The sequence below is a fragment of the Corylus avellana genome, chromosome ca3, assembly GCF_901000735.1.
Source record: "Corylus avellana chromosome ca3, CavTom2PMs-1.0".
Taxonomy (NCBI): Eukaryota; Viridiplantae; Streptophyta; class Magnoliopsida; order Fagales; family Betulaceae; genus Corylus; species Corylus avellana.
The window spans coordinates 8,481,532-8,504,311 of NC_081543.1; the positions used below are offsets into that span (position 1 = coordinate 8,481,532).

At 37.3% G+C, this 22,780-nt stretch overlaps 1 protein-coding gene across 8 annotated transcripts; it reads left to right on the forward strand.

Moving 5' to 3' along the window:
• The first annotated feature begins 3,181 nt into the window (after positions 1–3,181).
• Positions 3,182–17,818, forward strand: LOC132176592 (probable lipid phosphate phosphatase beta). Of its 8 annotated transcripts, none has more exons than XR_009439538.1 (4): positions 3,183–3,878; positions 16,579–17,126; positions 17,284–17,379; positions 17,502–17,818. XR_009439538.1 is itself a non-coding variant. In XM_059588844.1 (3 exons), exon 1 carries the CDS (start codon positions 3,277–3,279, stop codon positions 3,868–3,870), a length of 594 nt encoding a protein of 197 aa, XP_059444827.1. In that variant the 5' UTR covers positions 3,183–3,276; the 3' UTR covers positions 3,871–3,878; positions 16,579–16,616; positions 17,284–17,818. The 8 variants fall into 8 exon arrangements, 3 of the variants coding, with proteins under 3 accessions (XP_059444828.1, XP_059444829.1, XP_059444827.1); XR_009439540.1 differs by having other exon boundaries at positions 16,579–16,656; positions 16,950–17,126; positions 17,284–17,818; XR_009439541.1 differs by having other exon boundaries at positions 16,579–16,616; positions 16,950–17,126; positions 17,284–17,818.
• Positions 17,819–22,780: the final 4,962 nt, after the last annotated feature.

Consider the following 22,780-nt stretch of genomic DNA (forward strand, 5'->3'; position numbering starts at 1 on the left):
TATTTATTTATTTATTTTATTAATTATATTCTTTAATATTCTTTAATTAATTTTTGTTCAACATAAATACATATGAAAATCTTAGTTGAGCAAAGATTCGTTGACATTCTTTGTAATATTTTAAAATTTCATTTTGTTTTCTTTTTGGCTTCTTTCCAGTAAATGGAAAGAGTTGGAACCTCTTCAGAATGTTTTACAAGTACGACTGTGTTCCAAACTTGGGCTTCAGAGATTTCTAAGCCCCCGATCGGTGCTCTTTGCATGCTTCCTAGTGGACATCGTATAGAAGTGTAGGCTATGGCCCATGGGCCACATAAATATGGGCTCAAATAGCAAACGTTATGCCCGGGAGTAGTGGATCACTAAATTTGGATTGGGTCCAACTATAAAGAAGGAACAGTTCTCATCCTCCAAAATGGAGGAACAAAAGCCCAGAAAAAAAAAAAAAAAAAAAAACTCATAGAGGAACAAAACAAAGAAAAGAAATATCAATAAATAAATAAAGCAAAAGAAACGTAATATCAAAAGCGTGAAGGTGCCAGTGGGTTTACATTTATACTGCGAAAATAGGGGAATTTAAGAAAATAGTATTTTTGGAAATTTGTTTTTTAATATTTTTGGAATTGCGTCGAAAAATAGAGCTTTTTTAGAGTAAAAAAAAAAGAGATTTTAAAAAAAAGTTTTATTTTGAGCTCTTTCCAAAAATATGTTTTGGCAATTTTTAAAGTAAAAAAGTCAAAAAGTGTTATTTAGTAAACTTTCATGCTACTGTCATATAACTATGGTGATATGACAATAAAACCAGACATTGGATCAATGAGAGCTTTATAACAAGAAAAAATCAATGGTTGATTTTTATTGTCACATCACCATAGTTGTATGACAATAGTATAAGAGTTTACTAAATATCATTTCTCTTTTTCTTATGTAACGAATTTGTATTAAAATGGATAACTTTTTTTTTTTTGAAGGGAAAATCATTCCAGTCTCATTAATTGATGAAAGATCACGAATATAAAACTCTTACATCACAGAGCAAAAGCTTTGAAAAAATCATAGCCGAAGTTACGAGGTTACAAGTCATAGATACATACATAACAATCTAACATTCAAGACCTATTTATGACATCAAAATTCGTTAACCTATGACTAATCTTCAGTTGTAACAATAGGTCTGCTCCAGACAAATTCAATCCGATATATAGATAGCAACATCCTCCTGCCGAAACTCATCCTCCTCGACTTGCAAGTTAGGAAATTCTCAACCCAACAGCCCTGGACCACAAAATACAGAGAAAACAGGAAAAAAAATAAAAAAGACACAAAAGCCCAAAAAACACCACCAGAGGAAGACTGTCGGATGATCTTGGCCAGAGTGCGAAAAAAACCACGCTTAGGCGCGTGTGAGTCACGATTTGTCGTGGGATTGCCGGAATCTGATGCAGCAAGTGTGGTTGGAAGTAGGCGGGGCCGGTGCACGTGGTGGAGGGGCGCGTGTCTAGGTGAGTCTGATAGAGAGACGTAGATTGAGCTATGAACAGTCCGATCCAAGAACCCTATCAGCGACAAAAAAAAGCACTACAGAAATGGTAGATGATACACCTTATGCCATTGCGTTTGAGCCTGTAACCAAACAAAAGTAAAGAAAAAGAAAAAAAGGGGGAGAAAGAGTCGGGGAAGGGAGGGGGAGAACTTCCCCTCTCCCAAATGAATAACTATGTTGATCTTATGTGCTTAAACCTAAGTAAAGTATAATTAATCCCAAAAATCTTCATCTTCTCCCATGGTGGGATTTTATTTTGTTATATCTATTATATTCTTGTACGTAAAAGTTGTTTCTTTTTACATTTTATTTTTACTAAACAAGAGGCAAAAATAGTTGAACAACTTCTTTCTTTCTTTCTATTTTTTTTTTTTTTTTTTGAGGTGAAGTTGAACCTCTTTTAAACGGTCTTATTAGAGTAATGCTTTCTACTATAGTATTAATCTTTTATCTGGTTATTTAAAGTAAAGCTATATATATATATAGGGAAACGACATTTACTTTTTTTTTTTTTTTTTTACAAATTATCTATTCATTGATATAACAATTAAATGGGGCAAAATGCTCCGCACAATGCCAAATATATAATTTGGAATCTTTATAACTCAAACATTATCTATAACATACACAATACCCTTTCGCGCTATTATAAAACAATATTTATGAAAAAATTACCATCTCAATCAGTTTCAGATTTACAGTAAATTCTGGCAAATCATGTCTTTATTTGTTGCCATGTCCTTAATTCCCTGGTTATTTATTTATTTTATCTCCACTACTAGTGCTTTATCAATCACAATCTTCTTCGTTGCTTTTACCATAGTGATAATTATTTTTTATATTTGATAATTCCCCCGTCATTGGTTTATGGTTTGCTCACAAAAAATGAACCATAAGGAAACAAAAAACAAACAAAAAAACCAATTTCGTTATTCTTAAGGATTCGTGAAAACAAAACTTAAGAAAACGAATAAAATTTCACCACATAGATCGCTATTAAAAGCATATATAGATAGAATACATTCTTATTTAAAAATAACAATATAATAACAAAAACTCAACACATCCTCACGCGTTTCACACGCCACCGCCAACCAGCCACGCGCTGCGAAAAAGCACATCGAGGACGATTGACACACGTGCCCTGATTGATCTATGGTGGAGGCAGAAAAATGAAGGGAGAAGGGGAAAAGAGAAAGCTGGTAGGGAGGAGAGAGTCGTAACTCCCTCCCCCACTCTGCCATGCTCTCTATGCGCTGCTTTATTTCTAGTAATATTTACCCCCTTCTAAATATCATTCTTTTTGCAATGTCATAGTTTAGAAGATCTTTGAAAAAAAAAATATATACATTACAATTTCTACTGCAAGGTTTTAGTAAAAGAGAGAACAGTAATTTCTACATGGTAATTATAGTAATGCATAATTATTGCAGAGTTTTTTATTGTTTTAGTGAGTGAATAGTATTCTGTGTTTGAGTACTTGTTTATTTACCGAATAAAACTAACTAATTGGCTGAGTTTATACAAAAAAATATATATTTTTTTGTTTTTGTGATTTTTAATGATTTGAATGTCACTAAAATAGTTTTTGGGTGACTTGTGGAAGTTGTTTAGATGAATGCCCCACAAAACGGCATCGCTTCGCTATTCTTTGCCAGCTCACAGTTGACATAGCCAAAACACCCACCACTCACCAACTGCCAAGTCCGCGGCCGCGCCATTCCCAAGCACCCATGGACGCACCACCACCGCTACCAGGCAAATCCGGCAGCAGCAGCACACTCCTCGGCCGCCTAATAAGCGTAGACGCCTCCATCTCCCATCACCTCCACACCGTAACCCGACCGCTCCTCCCCCACTCCCTCCTCCTCCTCTTCGAGCTCTCCGCCGACTTCCGCCTCTTCTTCCCGATCTCCCTTTCCCTCCTCCTCAGCCCCACTCTGCTCCGCCCCTTCCTCCCCCCTCTCCTCCTCGGCCTCATTCTCGACCTCGCTTTCGTTGGCCTCGTCAAACTTATCTTCCGCCGCCCCCGCCCTCCACACAACAACGCCTCCACCATGAAGGTCGCCGTATCCGTCGACCACTTCTCCTTCCCCAGCGGCCATGCCTCCCGCGTCTGCTTCGTCGCCTCCCTCGCCCACCTCTCCGCCGCTGCTCTGCCGGATTATAAGGCCCTGAATTATGCTCTCCTTCTTGTTTTGGTCTGGGCGGTGTTCACATCCGTCTCCAGGGTTCTTCTCGGCCGCCACTTCCTTTCCGATGTCATCGCCGGGGCGTGTTTGGGTGTTCTCGAAGCTCTCTTTGCTTTCCACTTCCTCAGGTTTTAGCGTTTCAGGTACTGTGATCTCAGATTTTGGTCAAGATTAGCTTCTTCTTGTGAGCTTAATTTGAGTATGAATGTCCCGTTTCTGCATTAGCTTACTTGTTTTTCTTTATTTATTTTCGAAATGTGACTCCATAGCAGTCTTAAATTCATTCGTGCTGGTGGATAAACATTGGATGGATTTGGTATGAAGTCTTAGGGGGCTACAAGTATTTTAGCGATAGGAGAAATGGCGGGTTTAAGATCTGTAGATTGATTAGGATTTTGAAAAGCTTGAGGTTTACGGGCAAAAAGGGGTTCTGGTCAGCAACGAAATTGGGTTTTTGAGGCAGGCATTCAGGGGTTGATTGGTGCCAAAGGTTAGAAAATATCATTGGGGTCTTATGGTTTCTAAAGGTGTAGGGAAAAGGGTTGTGTTTTGGGGTTTATACTAGGCTTGAAGAAACCGAAACTTGGCTCTGCGCGGTTGTTAAGATCAGTAACCAAGCTGACTTTTTGAAATTTTATGTGCAACTTGATATATGGATGGATTTTGGTTTGTAAGAAAGATTTTAAGTAAGGGTTAGAAATGAGTGGAGAATTATATCAGGTTGTTGGTTTTAATTGGTTGTAGAGGTTTAGGAATTGGAAGTTAGGTAACCATGCTTTTCATAAGCTAAAACACTTAAATTTCAAAACTTTATTAATCCAACTCTAGTAATCTTTGAGAAGCACCCAGATTTTTATAGGCTTTTGCGCGTTCTTAATCAGTTTGTTATGAGCAAGTGCAATGAAAGAGACATTGAACCATCTTTTGTTAAATTGTTGGGTAGTTTGGGCTTTTTGTTGGTTGGTTTTTTTTTCTCTCTGTGGATTGCGCATGGATTCTTTCTTAATCAGTTCATCATGGCCTATATTTTGGAATAAGAAAATTCAAAAGCTTTGGTTTGACATTCAATTGTGCTGGTCTTTGTGTATATAGATGAAGTGCTGCATAGACGTGTAGTCGATTTGTATGCTTATTTGTGGAGTACTCGAAATGCTGCTGTGTGGAAGATGGTGCCTACCTGCCTTTTTATGGTGTATATAGATGAAATGCAATAGTTTTACTTTAGTGGGCATGAAATATTATTGTTGGGACTTTGGTTCACCAATTTTTCGCTCGTTTATTTTTACTCATCAATGGTTTTGTTATTGGTTTCAAATCTAGATCCTTCTTTAGATTTTACTTGTCTTTTAGGTAGAAGATGTTGCCTACCTGCCTTTTTATGGTGTATATAGATGAAATGCAATAGTTTTACTTTAGTGGGCATGAAATATTATTGTTGGGACTTTAGTTCACCAATTTTTCGCTTGTTTATTTTTACTCATCAATGGTTTTGTTATTGGTTTCAAATCTAGACCCTTCTTTAGATTTTACTTGTCTTTTAGGTAGAAACTATTATTACGCCAAGGTAAAGGCCAGAGATCATGATGCAATGCTTCAATGAGGCCAACTACATACATACAAAAAAAAAAAAAAATCTGGCTCGCGTCGAGGCCACATGGCTCAATTAGACTCACCTATTGATAGAGTTTGACAAATGACCTGCAAGCAATAGTTATTTTCTGGAGCTATTTGATTTACCAAATTATCCTTGATTCAATAAAATTGACTAAAAGCTAAACATTTGGATAAAAGGAAATTGTATTGATCTAATAAATAAACTACTATGTAGACTTACTTTTGAACCAAAAAAGGGTGCTTGTTTTGGATCGCTAGGCTTAGGATTTCAAAGGGAGTACTTCTCTATTTATTTTATGGATGCAGTATTAGATGTACCATATTTATTGTCCGAGATTCACCAGGATAAAACAAAATTTCTTTACTAAATAGTATGATGACTCATGCAGAGTCCTGAAATCTAGAGAACTTGCTGCAGAGATTTGGAATTGAAGCATCTACTGCACAAGGAAGCCATGATCACTAATCAACATAGGAGAAACAAAAGTAGTTGTCCAAAGATAGAGAGTATAGAAAAATAAAGCCTATCCTCGAAAGTCCTCTCTCGTTTCTCAAAACTTCTATTATTCCTTTCCCTTCGTAGACACCACAATAGACAAGAAGACACCATCTTCAATACAACAGCACTCTGAGGGCTACAAGCAGGCCACCAACATGCATATAAGTTGACTACTTGTCTAGGCATAACCAAGACAACCTAAATCAACTGAAGAATACGTTCCATAAGGCCTTGACAATCTCACAATGGAGAAAAGGGTGGTCCATGGACTCTCCATTCTTTTTACACATACAACACTTATTAATCACGATAAAATGTTGTTTTCTCAGATTGTCCATGCTAAGGATATTACCTAGGGCCGCAATGCCATATAACTAGAAGCTTCCTTAAGGGCCAACTCTCCGCACCACAGACCATGCCTGAAACTAACCTTTGAGTTATCTTTGACCTCAAATCTAGTACGGTTGGTGAACTTCCCCCAACCTCTCTTAATATTCTTCCATAATCTCACTCCATACATCTCAGGAGGCTCATTAGAACATCACTCACCCCACGAACTACCAAATTTAGAGTCCACCATAATTCTCCACCAAGCCTCTTTCTTATGCATATAGCGCCAAAGTCATTTCTCTAAGAGAGCACGATTAAACAATAGCAAGTTCTGGACCCCCAACCCTCCATCCAAGACTGGAGAACAAACCTTGAACTAGCTTACCAGGTGATATTTGAATTCTTCACCTAGTCCTCCCTATAAGAATTCACGTTGAAGCTTCTCAATACGGTTAGCAACACTCGCAGTGAGAAGAAAGAGGGACATGAAATACATAGGTAAATTGGAAAGAGTACTCTTAATGAGGGTGACCCTACCTCCGTTAGACAAGTACATCATTTTTCAACTAGCCAACATATGCTCAATCTTTCTGGCAATGCTGTTCCAAATAGACTTAGCCTTGTAAGAGGTCGGTCCCCTTACGTCAAAGGAAAGGGGGAAACCCCACAACCCATAATACCAGCCGACCCATCTACATTAGCAACATTAACTACAGGAACCAATTCTGACTTAGCCAAATACCTTCAAGCCTGAGATGACTTCAAAACATAAATACAAGCATTGCATATGACAAAGGTGATATGGGTTAGTCCCTCAAAAAATAAAAGTATCATCTGTAAACAAAATGTGAGATATATCAAACCTTGTCCCCACAGATAAGCCAAATAGTAATCCCCCACTCATTGCAGTGGAGATCATCCTATCCAAAGCCTCCATCACAATGACAAACAGCAGAGGAGACAAAAGGTTCCTTTGTCTCAAGCCAGGGGAGCTACTAAAAAAATGGTGGGAGTGTCGTTAACCAAAACTGATAACCGCACTGTGGAAATACAATGAGCAATCCAAGAACACCACTTTCCCCTAAAACCACACATTTTCAGCATTTATGATAGAAAATCCCAATTAGCATGATCATAGGCTTTTTCTAGGTCCAGCTTGCAAAGAACGCCTGGCTCCCAAGATCTTAATCTACTATGAAGGAATTTATTGGCAACAAGAACAGGATTTAGTATTTGCCTACCCTGGATGAAAGCATTTTGCGACTTTGAAACTATCTTTTCCAACACCATCTTTAGCTTGTTTGCTAGAATCTTAGCAATAATTTGTAAATGCTACTCACAAGACTAATTGGGGGAAAGTCTTTGGAATCAATAGCCCCTGAAATCTTTGGAATGGGGGCAATATAAGTAGCATCTTTTCAAACTTACCTCTAGCATGTAAATCACAAAAAACCTTTATAATGTCTTCTTTTAACATGTCTTCTTTTAACAGTTTCCAACAAGGTTAGAAGAACGCCATAGAGTAGCTGTTAGGGATTGGCGCCTTGTTGCCATTCATTGCTTCCACAACCTCCAACACCTCCCTTTCCTCAAATTCTCTCTCCAACTAATTAGCCTCAGTCTCACCAATAGAATCAAAGGAAAGACCATCCACCGAAGGCTGCTAACTGAATTGCTCGGTATACAACTTTTTATAAAACTGGACAATGTACTCGCTATTCTCCACCCCATTGGTAGAAAGTGTGCCCTCAATCAACAAGGAGTCAATGGAATTCTTCCTCCTATTGGAGTTGGCCACTTTGTGAAAAGACTTTGTGTAGTTATCACCCTCCCTCAGCCATAAAGCCCTAAATTTTGCCTCCAATTCACCTCCTCCACAAGAGTGGATTCTCTAACTCGCTTACTACTTCTTCCTTCCTCCTCTTCTTGTCACCTAAAGTTCTCTCCTCTTCATTCCAACATTTTGAGCTCCCTAATGCCTTTGCTGGCAACATTAGAATAGGAACCCTGCTCCTTTTGAGGACAACCTGCTTCAATAGTTGTCAATAACGCCAAAAACTTCTCCTCAAAACCTTGACACAAAACCCCCCAAAAACAATAGATTTCCTTTGTACATTGCAAAATCCAATCTGAACACGCCAACCTGAAATGACCAGATTTCCCCGCACAACTGGGGAATAGGAGTTTAGGGGGTGCACAACGAGGGGGTTCCGTTGTTGAAAAGATCCACAACCCGGCAAGGAACTGAGTCCAGCACAGATTGATAATTCCTTCCAACACTATCCAACTTCATCCCAAACACAGTAGACATAGTCATCCCCCTTCTCAGTAGTAGGACTGATTTCCCATAGAAGACCCAATGAGGAGCCAATGCTTGGGTCTACAGGAAGAACCAGCATCTAAATGGGTAACACCAGAATCTTAGCCACGGCTAGGTCTGGAGTAGAAGACTGATCAACTAGCGGGTTCTGAGCAGGACCACCAGCAAGAGGGACTACTTGAGGCTCCATAACCAAACCCACAACTTCAAACTCTGCCCCCCTCCTCAGTTGGGGCTGAACCACATAACTGAGGCAAAACTAGCCAACTGGCAAGTTCCTTACCAATTTTCTGAGGTCGCCAAGGCCTTGGAAGGTTCACTAGCAAAATCTGGCCTCCCCCAAGGCAAACACCTCCTTCTCGACGAGGATTGGGTCATGGTGGGAAGGGCCATCAAAGTTGTTCTTGTCGGCAGAAGTACTGCTTGTCTCCGAGCTTCTAACCAGATGGATGCTGTGACGACCCACAACTGCCCCGACGTAACAAAGGCAAGAATACAGGGCATCGCAATAACCTCATCATACATAACATCTCATAACATCAGAGATAATCATGAATCTTGTAGCCAAAACGTCACATATATATTTTTTTCAACATTTAAACCATAAACTTCACATAACACACAAAGCTGACAATGGACATCTATATTGTTAAGCGTTTACATTGTACTTTTACATAACATATACCCATACTACAAAGACTAGACAAAAATGACGTAGGCGGCACAATACCAAATACATCATAAGTGTATATACATATGAAAATGTACACAAAAGGTAGACTATGATACTAGTTTAACAAAACCCAAGGCACACAATGACCTCAATTATAATAGCCCAAGTACAAGGCTACCGAATTATCATCTATATCCTCATCACCTGCAACAACAATAACGTCTATACGATTGTGGGGTTACTACAATAATATAGGTGGATATGTGAGTCCATAGTCTCAATAAGTATAAAAATTACCAACTTAAAACCAATGAGCCGATCCTTATATAAAATATTGTTCTACTATGAGCTTACAATAATTACTATAGATTTTTATAATTTATCAAAGTAAACTATAGTTGATAAGGTAAGTACTGTAGATAAATAATCCTTTGCAACATAATACCTTAGCTGTAGAAACACATATATATGTATATATGCATTTCACAACCCATTAAGTGAAACGCATACATATGAGCATATCTAAGCAAGAAAACAGTTCATAAACATCAATAAGACACATAAGTCCTGTGCAATGCAATTTTTCGTTTATTCTCTTGTTTCCGTTCTTCTCTCATCATAGTGTTGTGGGACTTTGGCCCTCAATCTTTGTGTATTTATGGGGGACTCTAACCCTCAGTCTTCGTGTAGTGCTGGAGGACTCTAACTCCCGGTCTCCCTTTTTCATTTTACATTAAGGTCTTCTTCATATTTCACCATAGCAGCAATGCCATTACAATATCATTAATAACATACATTAACAAATATAGCATCATTGCCCACATGTTCTTAAAACAATTCCTTTTGTTTTCATAATCATACCTATTTAAAACATCATTCTAACACATAAGAGATTGAAAGCAATTAACTTAATCAACACCTTTGTTCTAATCACAATATCTTAACACATGTAAAATCATCAAAGTACATATATTCATGTTTATCCCCAAAATATTCGGGTCATGTAAAACATAATATTCATGCTTCAAAACAAGTATCTTATCCTCTTTGACGTTTGAGAAGGATCCCATACTCAAGCACAACTACAATATCACATTGCATTACAATGTTAGTCTTAACCCATGTCAAAACTCCCCAATTATTGGCCAACTCCATAGTGTTCAACATCTCAAGCACAAATCCTTATAAAAACCTAGGACAAATTAGGGTTAATCATTACTACACATGCAATTAACCCAATCTTAAAGAACATATAGGGTAAACCGTCAACACCAACAACAAAATCCAACCTATAAGAGAATTCCAGGGTTTAATATCAAAAATCCCAAATTAATCCAACTTAGAGAAATTAGGGTTTAGTTTTTGCCTGGAAATAATCGGTGAAATCAAAGCTCCAACACCAAGAATCAAGTACTCGATGCCTAGAAATGGAGTAAAAATCCTCTTCTTGCACAAACCCAAGCTCAAGCCCTAACCCAACGTGAGAGAGAGAGAGAGAGAGAGAGAGAGAGAGAGAGAGAGAGAGAGAGAGAGAGTGAAATTTTCGGTTTTGGGGCATTTGAAATTGCATGTATACTATTTATAGTCAAAACCATAGTCTTTTGTTCGAACTGACAAACACCCAGTTTGAATTGAACACCATTTCACGCAATAAAGCTTCTGAGAAGCCTTTATAACCGCATCCAGTCCAAACTTGCAAAAATTCCGTTTGAACTGAGCACCTAGTTACTCATTTGTTTGAACTGAATTACTCTTAGTTCGAGCTGTGCTCACACAAAAGCATAGTCTCCAACTCAAACTTAAATAGAACGTCACTAGAATGGAGCTCTCGGCCATACGCCCCAAAACTACCCAATTCAAATTAGACTTAGGATGCAATTTGGAATGGAGCATTTTGGCTGGCTCCAAAATGTCCCAGTTTGAACTGAACTTAGGATAGAAGTTGGAACAGACACCTCAGCCAAAGCTCTGAAACACCTCTAAACTCGCCGTTCGAACTAGAATTGGAATGACACTTGGAACATAAGGCTCTGTTTTGCTCCAGGCTACTTTTTGCCTTGGCCAGTTCGAACTGATGAGTTCTTAGTTCGAACTGATGAGTTCTTAGTTCAAACTGATAGCATAAAAGTGGAAATAACTTTCTAAGTATTTTATAGTTCCCAATATTATGGTTTAATAACTAGCAAACACCCAAACTATTTCTTGGTGTTACAGATGCTATTCTCCATAACAGCCCTACTTGGGCGATCCGCCGAAGAAACCACCAGGTTGTGGAGAACCCGAGCCCATCCTCGCATGCAATGTTGGGATTGGTGTCCTAAACTCCAATTGGTCGAATGATTTTTTGTTGTAAATGAATAATACTCTTTATTTCCTGTTTTATTGTTGATCATTTGGCATATGTATTGATGTTTACATGTATATCTATGATTGAATATTATTCTGTCATGTACATATAAAGGGCCCTAACTTGCCAAAATCATTGTTCGTGGGCGTAAATGGAATTGGGCATTCCATTTAGACCATAACATATCAATCTATGACGAATTATCTTGATCAAGTGAAGCAAAGAGGCTTCAGGTTGATATGTTGGTATAGGAGCAAAGAGATGCCATGCGTCGAACAAATCATATGAGTCATCATTATTTTAAACATTCATAAAGAATGATGTATGTACACGACTGTTTATAACAATTACTCTAAATCCTGAGAAGGTGAACTTAGATGTAAAATGTAGGTCATTTTGATGCATCAAGGAGTGAGACCTTACTACGGTCAAAATCTCGGTGTATTTGGTGATCGCATGTAGTAATGTGGGAACACCCTCTTTAAGAAGGAATCTAAGTTCTCTGTATAGAACAAAGTGATAAGGAATATTTCTCTTGATGTAAATTTAATGAAAATGATTATTATGAAGCTCGGGCCTAAGTGTTTCGGTGGGTGATGCTGAAACTCTTATGTATGTAGTAAGATGAGGTTTTGTAATGACCCATGGAAAAGTGCTAGCCACATCTACGCTATCACTCCAAAAGGACTAGTCAATTTGGAGTTTTCCTAGAATTCATTATAAAGTCTAGTTTCACCTAGTAACTGGACTTAGAACCACCCACTCTGTGGGCTACTTCTCATCTTCTAAATATGGGACTGGAGTGTTACAAACTCCCCCTCTTAAATTTTTGACGTTCTCGTCAGGGTCACGTCATGCAGTGCTCTAGTGCTACATGACTTGGTGTTACTAGGTGGCTTTGATACCATTTGTAATGACCAAGAGAAAAACGCTAGCCACATCTACGCTATCACCCCAAAATGACTAGTTAATATGGAAGTTCTTTAGAATTCATTATAAAGCTCAGTTTCATCTAGTAAGTAAGCAATGTGGAACTTAGCACCCATGAATATCTTTATAAACCACCCACTCTATGTGAGCTACTTTTCATTTTCCCAATATGGGACTGGAGTGTTACAGGTCTCACAGATTACAAAGAATAATCATGTAATTAATTTGGGTACTCAAGGATAAGAGGTAGTGAATTAAAGTGGCAATTTATTGACTGTGATTCAAAAACGAAATATTCTAGGGAGGGGTAATATGTATTAAATAACCATGTCATGGGGATTTATTGATTAAATTCAAAAATACAAATTAGAGTGTAGTCACATTTGTTTAGTGGAATCAATTGTGTTTAATAGTAATCCGTGACAAGTTATTGATAACAAATGTCATAGGCCAGATAGATTGTGGTGGATTTCTTCCAAACAAGGTCTATTCAAGGTTAAGGCCCTTTTTTATTCTTTGGCTTGCAATGAAGGTGGGAGATTCCCTTGGAAGAGTGTGTGGCGGACGCAGGCTCCTCCGAGAGCGGCTTTTTTTGTTTGGTCGGCGGTTCTAGGCAAAATACTAACCTTGTATAATCTCAGGAAGTGTCATGACATTGTGATAAACAGGTGTTGCATGTGCAAGAGGAGTGAGGAGACGGTGGATCATTTCCTTCTTCATTGTGAGGTTGCTTCTACTCTGTGGTATGCCATCTTTAGTCGCTTTGGGATGGCCTGGGTGATGCCTAGACGGGTATTTGATCTGTTAGCCTGTTGGTGGTCTTCTGGGAGGCGGAGGAGTGCTGTGGTGTGGAAGATGGTGCTTTGAGGACTTGGAGAGGTCTTTGGAGGACATTTTATCCTTTTGCTTTCACACTTTGTATCTTTGGACTGGGGTACATCTGTCCCCGTTGTCGATTAGATATGATGATCTCCTTGCCCGTTTCTTTTTCTAGTTAAGTGATCCTTTTGTATATTTCCTGTGTACCTTGGGGTGCCTTACGCTTTTAATAAGACTAAGCAGTTATTTATTTATTTAGGCTGTTTTATAAAGGACCAAGGAGTTAAAATTCCTAAATGCCTAAGCAGTTAAAAAAGCATTGGGCTAAAGGGATAAAACCCAAGCCCAAGCATTGGGCTTCAAGTAAAAGGGCTAGAGTTAAACCTAGCCCTAGGAGGCACATCGGGAGAGTCCCCATGGCCGGCGGTTATTCTCCTTGTGACCACAAATCCTAGTACTGCTAGGATTCTAGAGTGCTCTTTTCCCACCTATCCAAGTACAACTAAATCTATAAATAGAGTACCCTGTAGAAGCATAAGTGTACAGTTGTGACAATTAAAAATACAGATCAAAAACTGTATTGAGTTTTGGTTTTACTTTATGCTTCTAGTTTACTCTTGAATTAGTGAGAATAGGTTGTGAGTCCACACTCACAGACTCATAGTTATATTTAGTCATCAAAGAGAAGACCTGAAGTCTCAATCAAATCCTCAATTACAAGAAGCTAGTTGTGTTCGTCATCAAACATGCAAGAAGAATATCAAGCAGAATTATATAGCCCAATATGCCTAGGAGGCCAAAATTTCTCATAAATAACACTCAACTTTTTTTTTTTTTTTTTCAAATAATCTACCATTGTTTATCTTGATGAAACGGTTTATGGGATTATTTTTCGGTCCATATATTTTTATATGCATGATCCCAACACGCAAAACCCCCTTTGGCCTAGGAAGAAGTGCGACAGTCGAACTAGAAGATGTGGCAGGACCACTAAGGGTAGTAGCCGGAGTAGAATCACCAGCCGTGCACGACATTGCGGGATCACCGAGTTGGCCCAAACCCGTATTCTTCACTGAAATCTAACCCATGGGCTGAACTGAACTCTGTTTGCAAAGACTTTCGTCTTGGGCTTAAACAAGACTTTGAGCTGGCTACCCTCAAAACCCATCAAGGCCTCAATCTTAGCGCCACGAGCTGTATGGTCTTTGGGCTTCAAAATAACTTGGGATGGGCCTTCAGCAGCATTAGGATTCAGTTTCTTTTGTATAGCACCTGTTTTTTAATCTCAACTCATTTTTCCAATTAAGCTTTGGGATAATTTCTGGCCTCTCCAGATTGATGGACAATAAACTACCTGAACTGGTGGAAGTCCGGGAAGCATTTTGTGCTACCTGTCCATCTGGGATCAAGTTGAGACTTGAGAGGAGGAGAGACGGACTAGATTCTTGTTGGAGTAGCAGCAGAATAAGTGTTTGTTGAGAATGGGTGTCAACAGGTTTTTGATTGATTTTAGGAAAATGTTCATTTAATTTTAATCTTTAATAGGCACCTGGTGTTCACTATATAGACAACTTCAACAACATATGTGCTTTATATTGTACGCCTAAAATGAGAAGTTGGAAAGTTTACCTGCAAGATTTTTGATAAGTAGGCACATTTTTTTACAGATTAATGTTTCTGCCAATGGATTGGGAAATGAGGTCACAGTTTTAATCTATTTTGGACAAGTGAATAATACAATGCTTATGTCTCAGGCTCCGTTTGGCATTGGACAGTTATTGTTTAGTGGACAGGAACTGTTGCAAAAATTAATTGATGTGATAAAAAAGTAAGAATGTTTAGTATAAAAAAGTGAAATTTTTTTGTTTTGTAGTGATTTTCTTATTTGAATAATAGTAAAAAATGATTGACATGATGTAAAAAATAAAAATGTTAGGAGTTCAATTTTTTGCATAAATTGTAAGGGGCTCCTGACAAACGGTGCCTCAATGACAATACAAGTCAGGCAGAGATGGTTCCTAGGAAATTTCCTTTGAATATGCCAATCAAATCTAGGATGATTTGGGTCTTTAGACAAGAGCTGCCAGGATTTCGTCTATCCCATGTGCATATCTGCTGCCGTCAGTTAAGTCTTCTTTCGTAGACATATTGCTGACACTAAGGCAGTATCGTGCTTCTCTCTTTGAGGTTTTCAATCCCCTTTTCCACTTCCTGACAGTTGATTGGATTGGAGTTGATTTATTGGTCACTTATCTGTAATCACCTCTGCTCTGTCAGGTTTGGTTGATCCTCCATCTTTCTTTGCTTGAGGTGCAGAAAATAATTGAAAGGAAAGAAATTCTAGGAAAAATTAGGGAAGTAAAGCTTCTCCTGCAAAACGATAAGAAGTATACATGTACTCGTAGAGAGTTCTGTTTTAAAGTTGGTGGATGAAAGATTGGTTGGCAAATCCTGCTGGAGTTTAATGGTGCTTTCTCTATGTTTCACTGACTTATTACTTTTTGCGTGATGTATTAATACTGTTTTTCTTTTGATACTTCTAAATTGGATTTTGGGTAAGCCTCAAGTTAATAGAATGAATGAAAGAAAAAAAAAAAGAAAGTAGTCAGCCTAATCATTTTTAAAATTTCTGCTTTACCCACTGTCATATGCTTTATCTGATAAGGTGTTGTTGGTTGACTGATTGATTGATCATTTGCATTTCTTTTGATTTTGAAAAAAGACATCATGTAATACTAGGCTGATGGTTATCGTTGAAATTTGCTGGTTGCAGCATGGCTGTTATTATTAGGATGGAAATGGGAAACAACCCATGATAAAAAGAAGCTAAATATATCTTCGAGTTTATAGACTTGACACGTGGGGGGGGTGGACACTTTAGCACCAAGAGTTATAATCCAACCCCATACTTTTGAAAAGAGGGGGATATGCCATTATACCATTAGGCCATTGAAGACTAGTGGTGGTTGTTTGTTTTTACATCTTTTTCTTATTGATGTCACTAAGCAGCTTAATCGAGAATGTGAAATTGCTTGTGCTGAGGTCTCTGTCCTTGGTACTTGTCGATTGTAATAATTTAGGCTATAGTCTACACCCACTTCTGCTAGGGTCCTACCATGGACACCAAACTTGGAATCTTTGGTCTGTTCCGAAAAGACCAAGGTAATTTTGTTTGAATTTGTCAATTTGTGGGGGCACCTGCGTGCGTGCGTGCTTGCTTTTCTTTATTTTCTCTTTTCATGATTGTTATTTGAAATCCAGAAATACCGGCTTTCCTGCAGAACTAACCCAGACTTTTTTCTGGAATGCAGGAGACCTTAAACAGGAGCAGGCAATCATTGAAGCCCTGGTGAGAGCATGTGTCAAAGGCTAGACAGGCTTTAAGTTGGGTGAGGCAAACTTTTCTGGAATACAGAAAAGTTTTCCTTTAATTTGAACTTTAATCCAGTCTTTAGTGGGCTTGAGCCTTCCCCCTCATTCTCATTCTCAGATTGATTGATTGATTGAACATCATAATTAGAGGCAATGTTATATAATGGGAGGAAGTATTTTCTATACCAACAACAAAATACCATGATTCCTCTTGGGTTTGGCCTTTGTCTATCGTTGTAGATGAGATAAGCTCACATGTCAACATTTTATTGTCGCCAAGTTTTAAGGCTTCGTCCTCTTGTTTATGTAGGGAGAAATTCCTCGTTAATTAATTTCAGAGAAAACGTTCATGTACTAAACTTGATGCAGAAAAAAAAAGAAGAGAAATTGATACATTGATAATGGACTATGGCATGGGTAAAAACCAAAGAAAATGCTTGGTATACAGTTTAGCCTCGAAGAATGCTTTGGTCAAATTGTGTACAAGGTTGGTCATAAACACTTTATTTCCCCTCTTTTGATTGAATTATCCCCACTTTTGATAGTATGGGACAGAAGACAATCAAATTGTTCACGACTTGTTTGACTTTGGTTTATCAAGATGCTTATTTAAGCCTCTCATTGTTCAATGTGGTAACTTTTAGGACAATTTCTGAGGTGGCACGCCTGCTATAGATAATGATGAACCCAAATGTTCTACAGTCTACATACAGACAGCCTGGGAGCGCAGCCCCATAAAGGTGATTGAAACATGTGACACTGGGCATGATAAATTCTAAACAGATTTTGGGCAGGTGCTCATCAGCACAGAGTTTGATGCCTTTCTGACTGAAAAGCTTGGATTGTGAAATTGTGATCGCAGAGGGATGGGAAATTGTTTTACATGGATTTCCATTTTATCGATGTGCGTACCCAGTTCAGAACTGGCACAAGCAGAGGACCTGGGCAGACGGATTCGGAGTCTGAAGAAAGACTGACAACATTTCAAGTAGGAACGTTGGAAGAGTTAGATGATCATGCAGACAGTGCCGCATGACTTGCAGCTCTGTCATCATCTTAGGCTCACTCTGTTTACTTGTAGAGAGAGAGAGAGAGAGAGAGGTACTTTTAGGTTAAGATCTTAAACTAACGTTGTTTTTAGTGTCTCAACCATAATAAAACATAGGCTACGTTTGTCATTGGACTTGAAAAATGAAGTGATCTGTAATTGTAGTAAATTTGATTAATGTGAAAAAAAAAGTAAAAATGTTTTGTATGAAAAAAATAAATAAATTGTTTTATAGTGATTTTTTTATTTGAATAGTAATAAAAAGTGATTGATGTGATGTAAAAAATAAGAATATTATAAGTTAATTTTGAGATGAATAGTTTGAGATTTTTTTGGTGTCCTTCGGCAAACACATATAAGGTAGTGGCCGAGTTAGGAATTTATCTTAAGATAATTTTTAATTTTTTTTTTATTTTTATAAACTATGATTTTATTATATATAAAAATTACACAATTCAAAATTGATATATTTTATAACATAATATGTGTTATACTATTTTATATACAATGTGTATCACAAAAAAGTATATCTATCAAACATCATATATATATATATATATTAATAAGTTAACATATAGGTACTAGTACAAATAAAAAAAATATAAAAAATAAAGTATCAAATTGCATCCTACACTCTTTTAACAAAATCATCATCAAGTATTGAATTTGAATTGAAGCTCATAGAAATTCTATTTCAATATAGACAATTAAATTATTTGCAAGAATCTCATTCTCCATTTTGTAATGAAATATTGTTTTAACAATTTTCATAGCTAAAAATGTTCGTTCGATAGTTGTTGTAGATACTAGCATAGTTAAAACAAGATGAATCAATATATCAATAAGATGATGTGTCCTTGATTTTTTTTGTCTCCGTTAAGCATCGACATAATTCCGCAATGGAAGGCAATTTTTTTTTTTTTGATTATTAAGCATATCAAGTTAAAAATATCTCAACTAAAATCTAAAATTAATTTTGTTAGTTTTTATTATTGGCTCATTCGGTGTCCATGAGATTTATTTTATGTTTTTAGGGATTGCGTAGAATTGTACTTAAGCCTGCAGATGAAAACATTCAAGAAAATATTGCTAAAAAATGCATGTACAAGAGAAGATGTCCGAACCTTAATTAGGTTGTCTAGACATGATAAGCCCCAGGGAGTCACTATCCCCTAGGTTGTCTGAACAAGTCAACGGACACCCACTCTTGGCTTGAAGAGACATCTGAACATTAGTATAAGCTGTCTAAATGTTGTTTACAATTACCTACTTAAATTAATAGGCAAATAATTGGATGTTTTACCCACAAGTGCACGAGGACAACACAGTAATATAGTGTGCAAATACGGGGTCATTCCCACCAGGATTGCTGAATCTTGTCTAAAATCAATTCTCAAAGTAAAATAAAACAAAAGATTGGATTTAAGTTGATAATGATAAAAAGGTAGGACTTTGATATTCACCACTAATTATATTTAGCTAATATGTCAATATGCCAATGTTTTGATCATGCTATGTATATCTAATGTTTGTCAACCTAAGGGCATGTGTATATACTCCTTAAGCTATTGATTTTCCTAAGCAACGAGTTAGGCATGCGTGTATACTCTTACTCTTTCTTTCCTAAAGGATTTAGCATGGTGTATACTAAGTTGTTCTTTAGAAAAGCATATATTCTGTGGAAATAGACAAACACATGAGACCTATGGTATGGGTGTATACTTCCGGTTCTCCATGTTGATTAATCCAAGAACCCGGTGTGGATTACTTTTGTTACTTATGTTAAACCCATGACTCAGTCATCTAAATTGATTTAATTAACTAGTCCATACACATGCACATGTTGATCAGACACACACATATAAGGAATTCATGAAAATATATATTAATTAATTTAGATATCACAACAAGATCATCACAAATGCGCCAATATTGAATATTAACTAAACATAACTAGGGCTTCAATCTAACCCTACTAAATAAATTAGCTACACATGAAGTTGATGTTAAACATCTTCATAAAATAAAGGAAATGAAAGGAAAAGAATAAACCCGAAACTTGAACTTGAAGAGCTCAAATTCTTCTCCTTACAAAGCATACCTATTCTAGAGGCTTAAGGGTCTATTTATAGGCCTTTAGGAATGCTCTAGAACCCCTAAAAATTGTAGGGTTTGAGCCCTAGTTCGCACTAAGCTACAAAACCCTAAATGTGCTCTTTCCATAACAGGGCTGGCGACTGTCTTGGCCATCACGCACGGGTGCGCTCGATTGCAACCCGTGTGCGATTCATCGCAGGTCTGCGATTGATCCTCCTCATGCTTGCGCTCGATCGTGGATGCCTTGCATGTTGCCATCTTCGCCTGTAGTGCGCTCGATCGTAGCTCCCCTACGATGGATCACTCTACCAGAGCCTTCCAAAATCCAAAATAGCTCATTTTCAAGCCCAAAACTTCTGAATTTTTTTTTTTTTCCAATGACCTACAAAATCAAAGAAAACACAATAAAGAGCTAAAATGACCTAATTAATTAAAACTAAAGGATTAAAACATGTAAGTTAAGGGCTTGAAATATGAATATTTTAGCACTTAACACCAAATACGAGTTGCTCGTCCAAACATTGTTGCAAACATGAGCTCTCGGGTTAAGAGATGTTCAGACATGGACATGAATGTTCGGACACCATAGGTTAATTTTTTTTTTACCGTTCCTTGACCTGTTTGGATATCACAACGGATGCAAACATTATGTTTACCTAATGTCCATACACCAAGGACAAATGTTTGGACATGGAAGGTAGTTAAGGTTACAAAACCCTAGGTGTGTTTGGTCACCTTAAGTACCCGTGGACATTGTCATTGCAAAATGCATGGTTGCTATTTAAAAGACTGCTTTGCTTCAATCTTTAGTACTTCTATTAGACACACGAAATTTGAAGGCTTCATTGAGAGCATTGAGAGACAAGTCCATATAAGTTCTTGAATGTGAGTCAAGAGTTGTTTGTATGAAACTCTTGAACTGAAGATTTAAGCAAAAGGTGCAACAACTATGATTACACAAAATACAACAGAAGTCTATCAGTGGTGATTGGTAAGGATTGCACTCTCAGAAGACTAGCAAATATGGTAACTTGTTGGAGGTGAGACACTTAAGGAGAGGGTCGTCCTACAGACTGTCATAGTAGAATTACAAGGGGTGTAAGTTTTATTATTCTTTGTAGTTGGTTAATCTATAGTGGAAATATTCCTAGGTTAACTAACCTAGAGAAGTTTTTCTTTGGTGCAAGGTTTTCATCTTCGTTAACAAAACTCTGTGTGTTGTAGCTGTTTATTTTGTTGGCTTAATTTTTAGAATTGCATTAGTTATTTTGATATATTCTAAACTGCTGTGAGTTAGTTTATTTTGTTGCATGTTTGGGGTCAGAACCGTGGGTTGCGTAAAGCCCCTTTTAAAATTTCACATGTATATCATGAATGCTAAATAATTTATAGGCATAATTTGGATTTAAAGCTAAACTAAGTGTCAAAAGTTTCATTGTTCCCTCACCAAACCTACTATGCTTTTGCAATTAAAAGTTTGTGGTAGCATTATATATGTCAAATGATAATGATACTCCATTGTAATGTGATCTCATTGGTGACAACCTCAGTATTCAATATAACGAGCATTCAAATTTGGAATATCAATTTCAAACTGCTTGGAGAAAGAGACGACTTTCTCAAAAAAAAAAAAAAATTGCAATTTTCATCTCTTAATTTTTGGATGAGTCATTTTGTAGTAGAGACTAATTGCCTAGCATTCAAAATGTCTTGAGAGTTTTGCTATAAATGTTGACAAATAACATTAGTAATACCTATGACTTCCTACATCAAATATAAAATGAATATGAATTGGAAAGATATAAATATTTTTGTTAGGTCTTAGAAATTGGCCTTATTTGATGATCAAAACTTAGGTTGAAAAACTTTTTAACACTCAAATCTTTGGTGTAAAAAGTTTTGTTTAAATTGTAAAGACTATCATTTGGACTGTTACCAACGATGCTAACGGAATTCGTGGATAAAGACATTAAGGATCAACCTGAGAGCACCGTCATTGTTAAGTGCCAAAATATTCATATTTTAACCCTTAAACTTATATGTGTTAAGGAACCTACGATTGAGTGCAATACCAGAGAAGACAAGCAGCGAGTGCAGCCAAGTGCGATCGTGCGCACACCAGAAGAGTCTCGATCACAGACGTGCGATCGAGCGCACCCGTGCGCTGGAGACACATCAGAGGTGGCCAGACTCCCTTTCCTTCCATATTAGGGTTTTCCAAGTCACACTTGTAATATGACTAAACCCTACGAATTTTCTAGGTTTACTAGTGTGTCAAGGACTTCTAAAATCCTATAAATAGACCTCTTAGCTTCTAGGAAAAGTGTGGAGAAAAGAGGCATAAACTCTGAAAAGGAACTGAAGGCTAAATCAAGAGGAGTTTGTGTTTTTCTTCTCTTCCACCTTTTATTTTTGTTATGTAGTTTATAGTTTAATTAGGGCTGGATTGAAGCCCTAATCATGTCTATTTATAATTTCAATATTGGCGCCTTTGCTACAATTATATTTTGGTGTATTTAACTTGATTAATTCCTATTATCTTGAATTCCTCATATGTGTTTGTCTGGCTAACATATGCATGTGGTATGGACTAGTTAATTAAATCAATTTGGATGATCGAGTCCTGGGTTTAATAAGAGTAACAAAAGAAATCTACACTGGGTTCTTGGGTTAATCAATATGGGGAACCGAGAGTAGACACCCATGCCCTAGGCCTCATGTGTTTGTCGATTTTCACAGATTTATGCTTTCTTAAAGATTAACTTAGTATACACCCATGCTAAATCCTTTAAGAAAGAAAATAATTAGAGTAGACACCTATGCCTAATTCGTTGCTTAGGGAGATCAATAGCTTAAGGAGTAGACACTCATACCCTTAGGTTGGCAAATATTAAATATACCGGTATGATTGGCGTATTGACATATTGTTATCTTACTTAGTCTGATTAGTAGTGGATATCAAAACCCTAATCCTTTTTAATTTTAGTTTATCTTTC

Coding starts and splice junctions, on each gene's coding strand:
- LOC132176592 (XM_059588845.1), top strand. CDS start 3,277: ATGGACGCACCACCACCGCTACCAGGCAAATCCGGCAGCAGCAGCACA.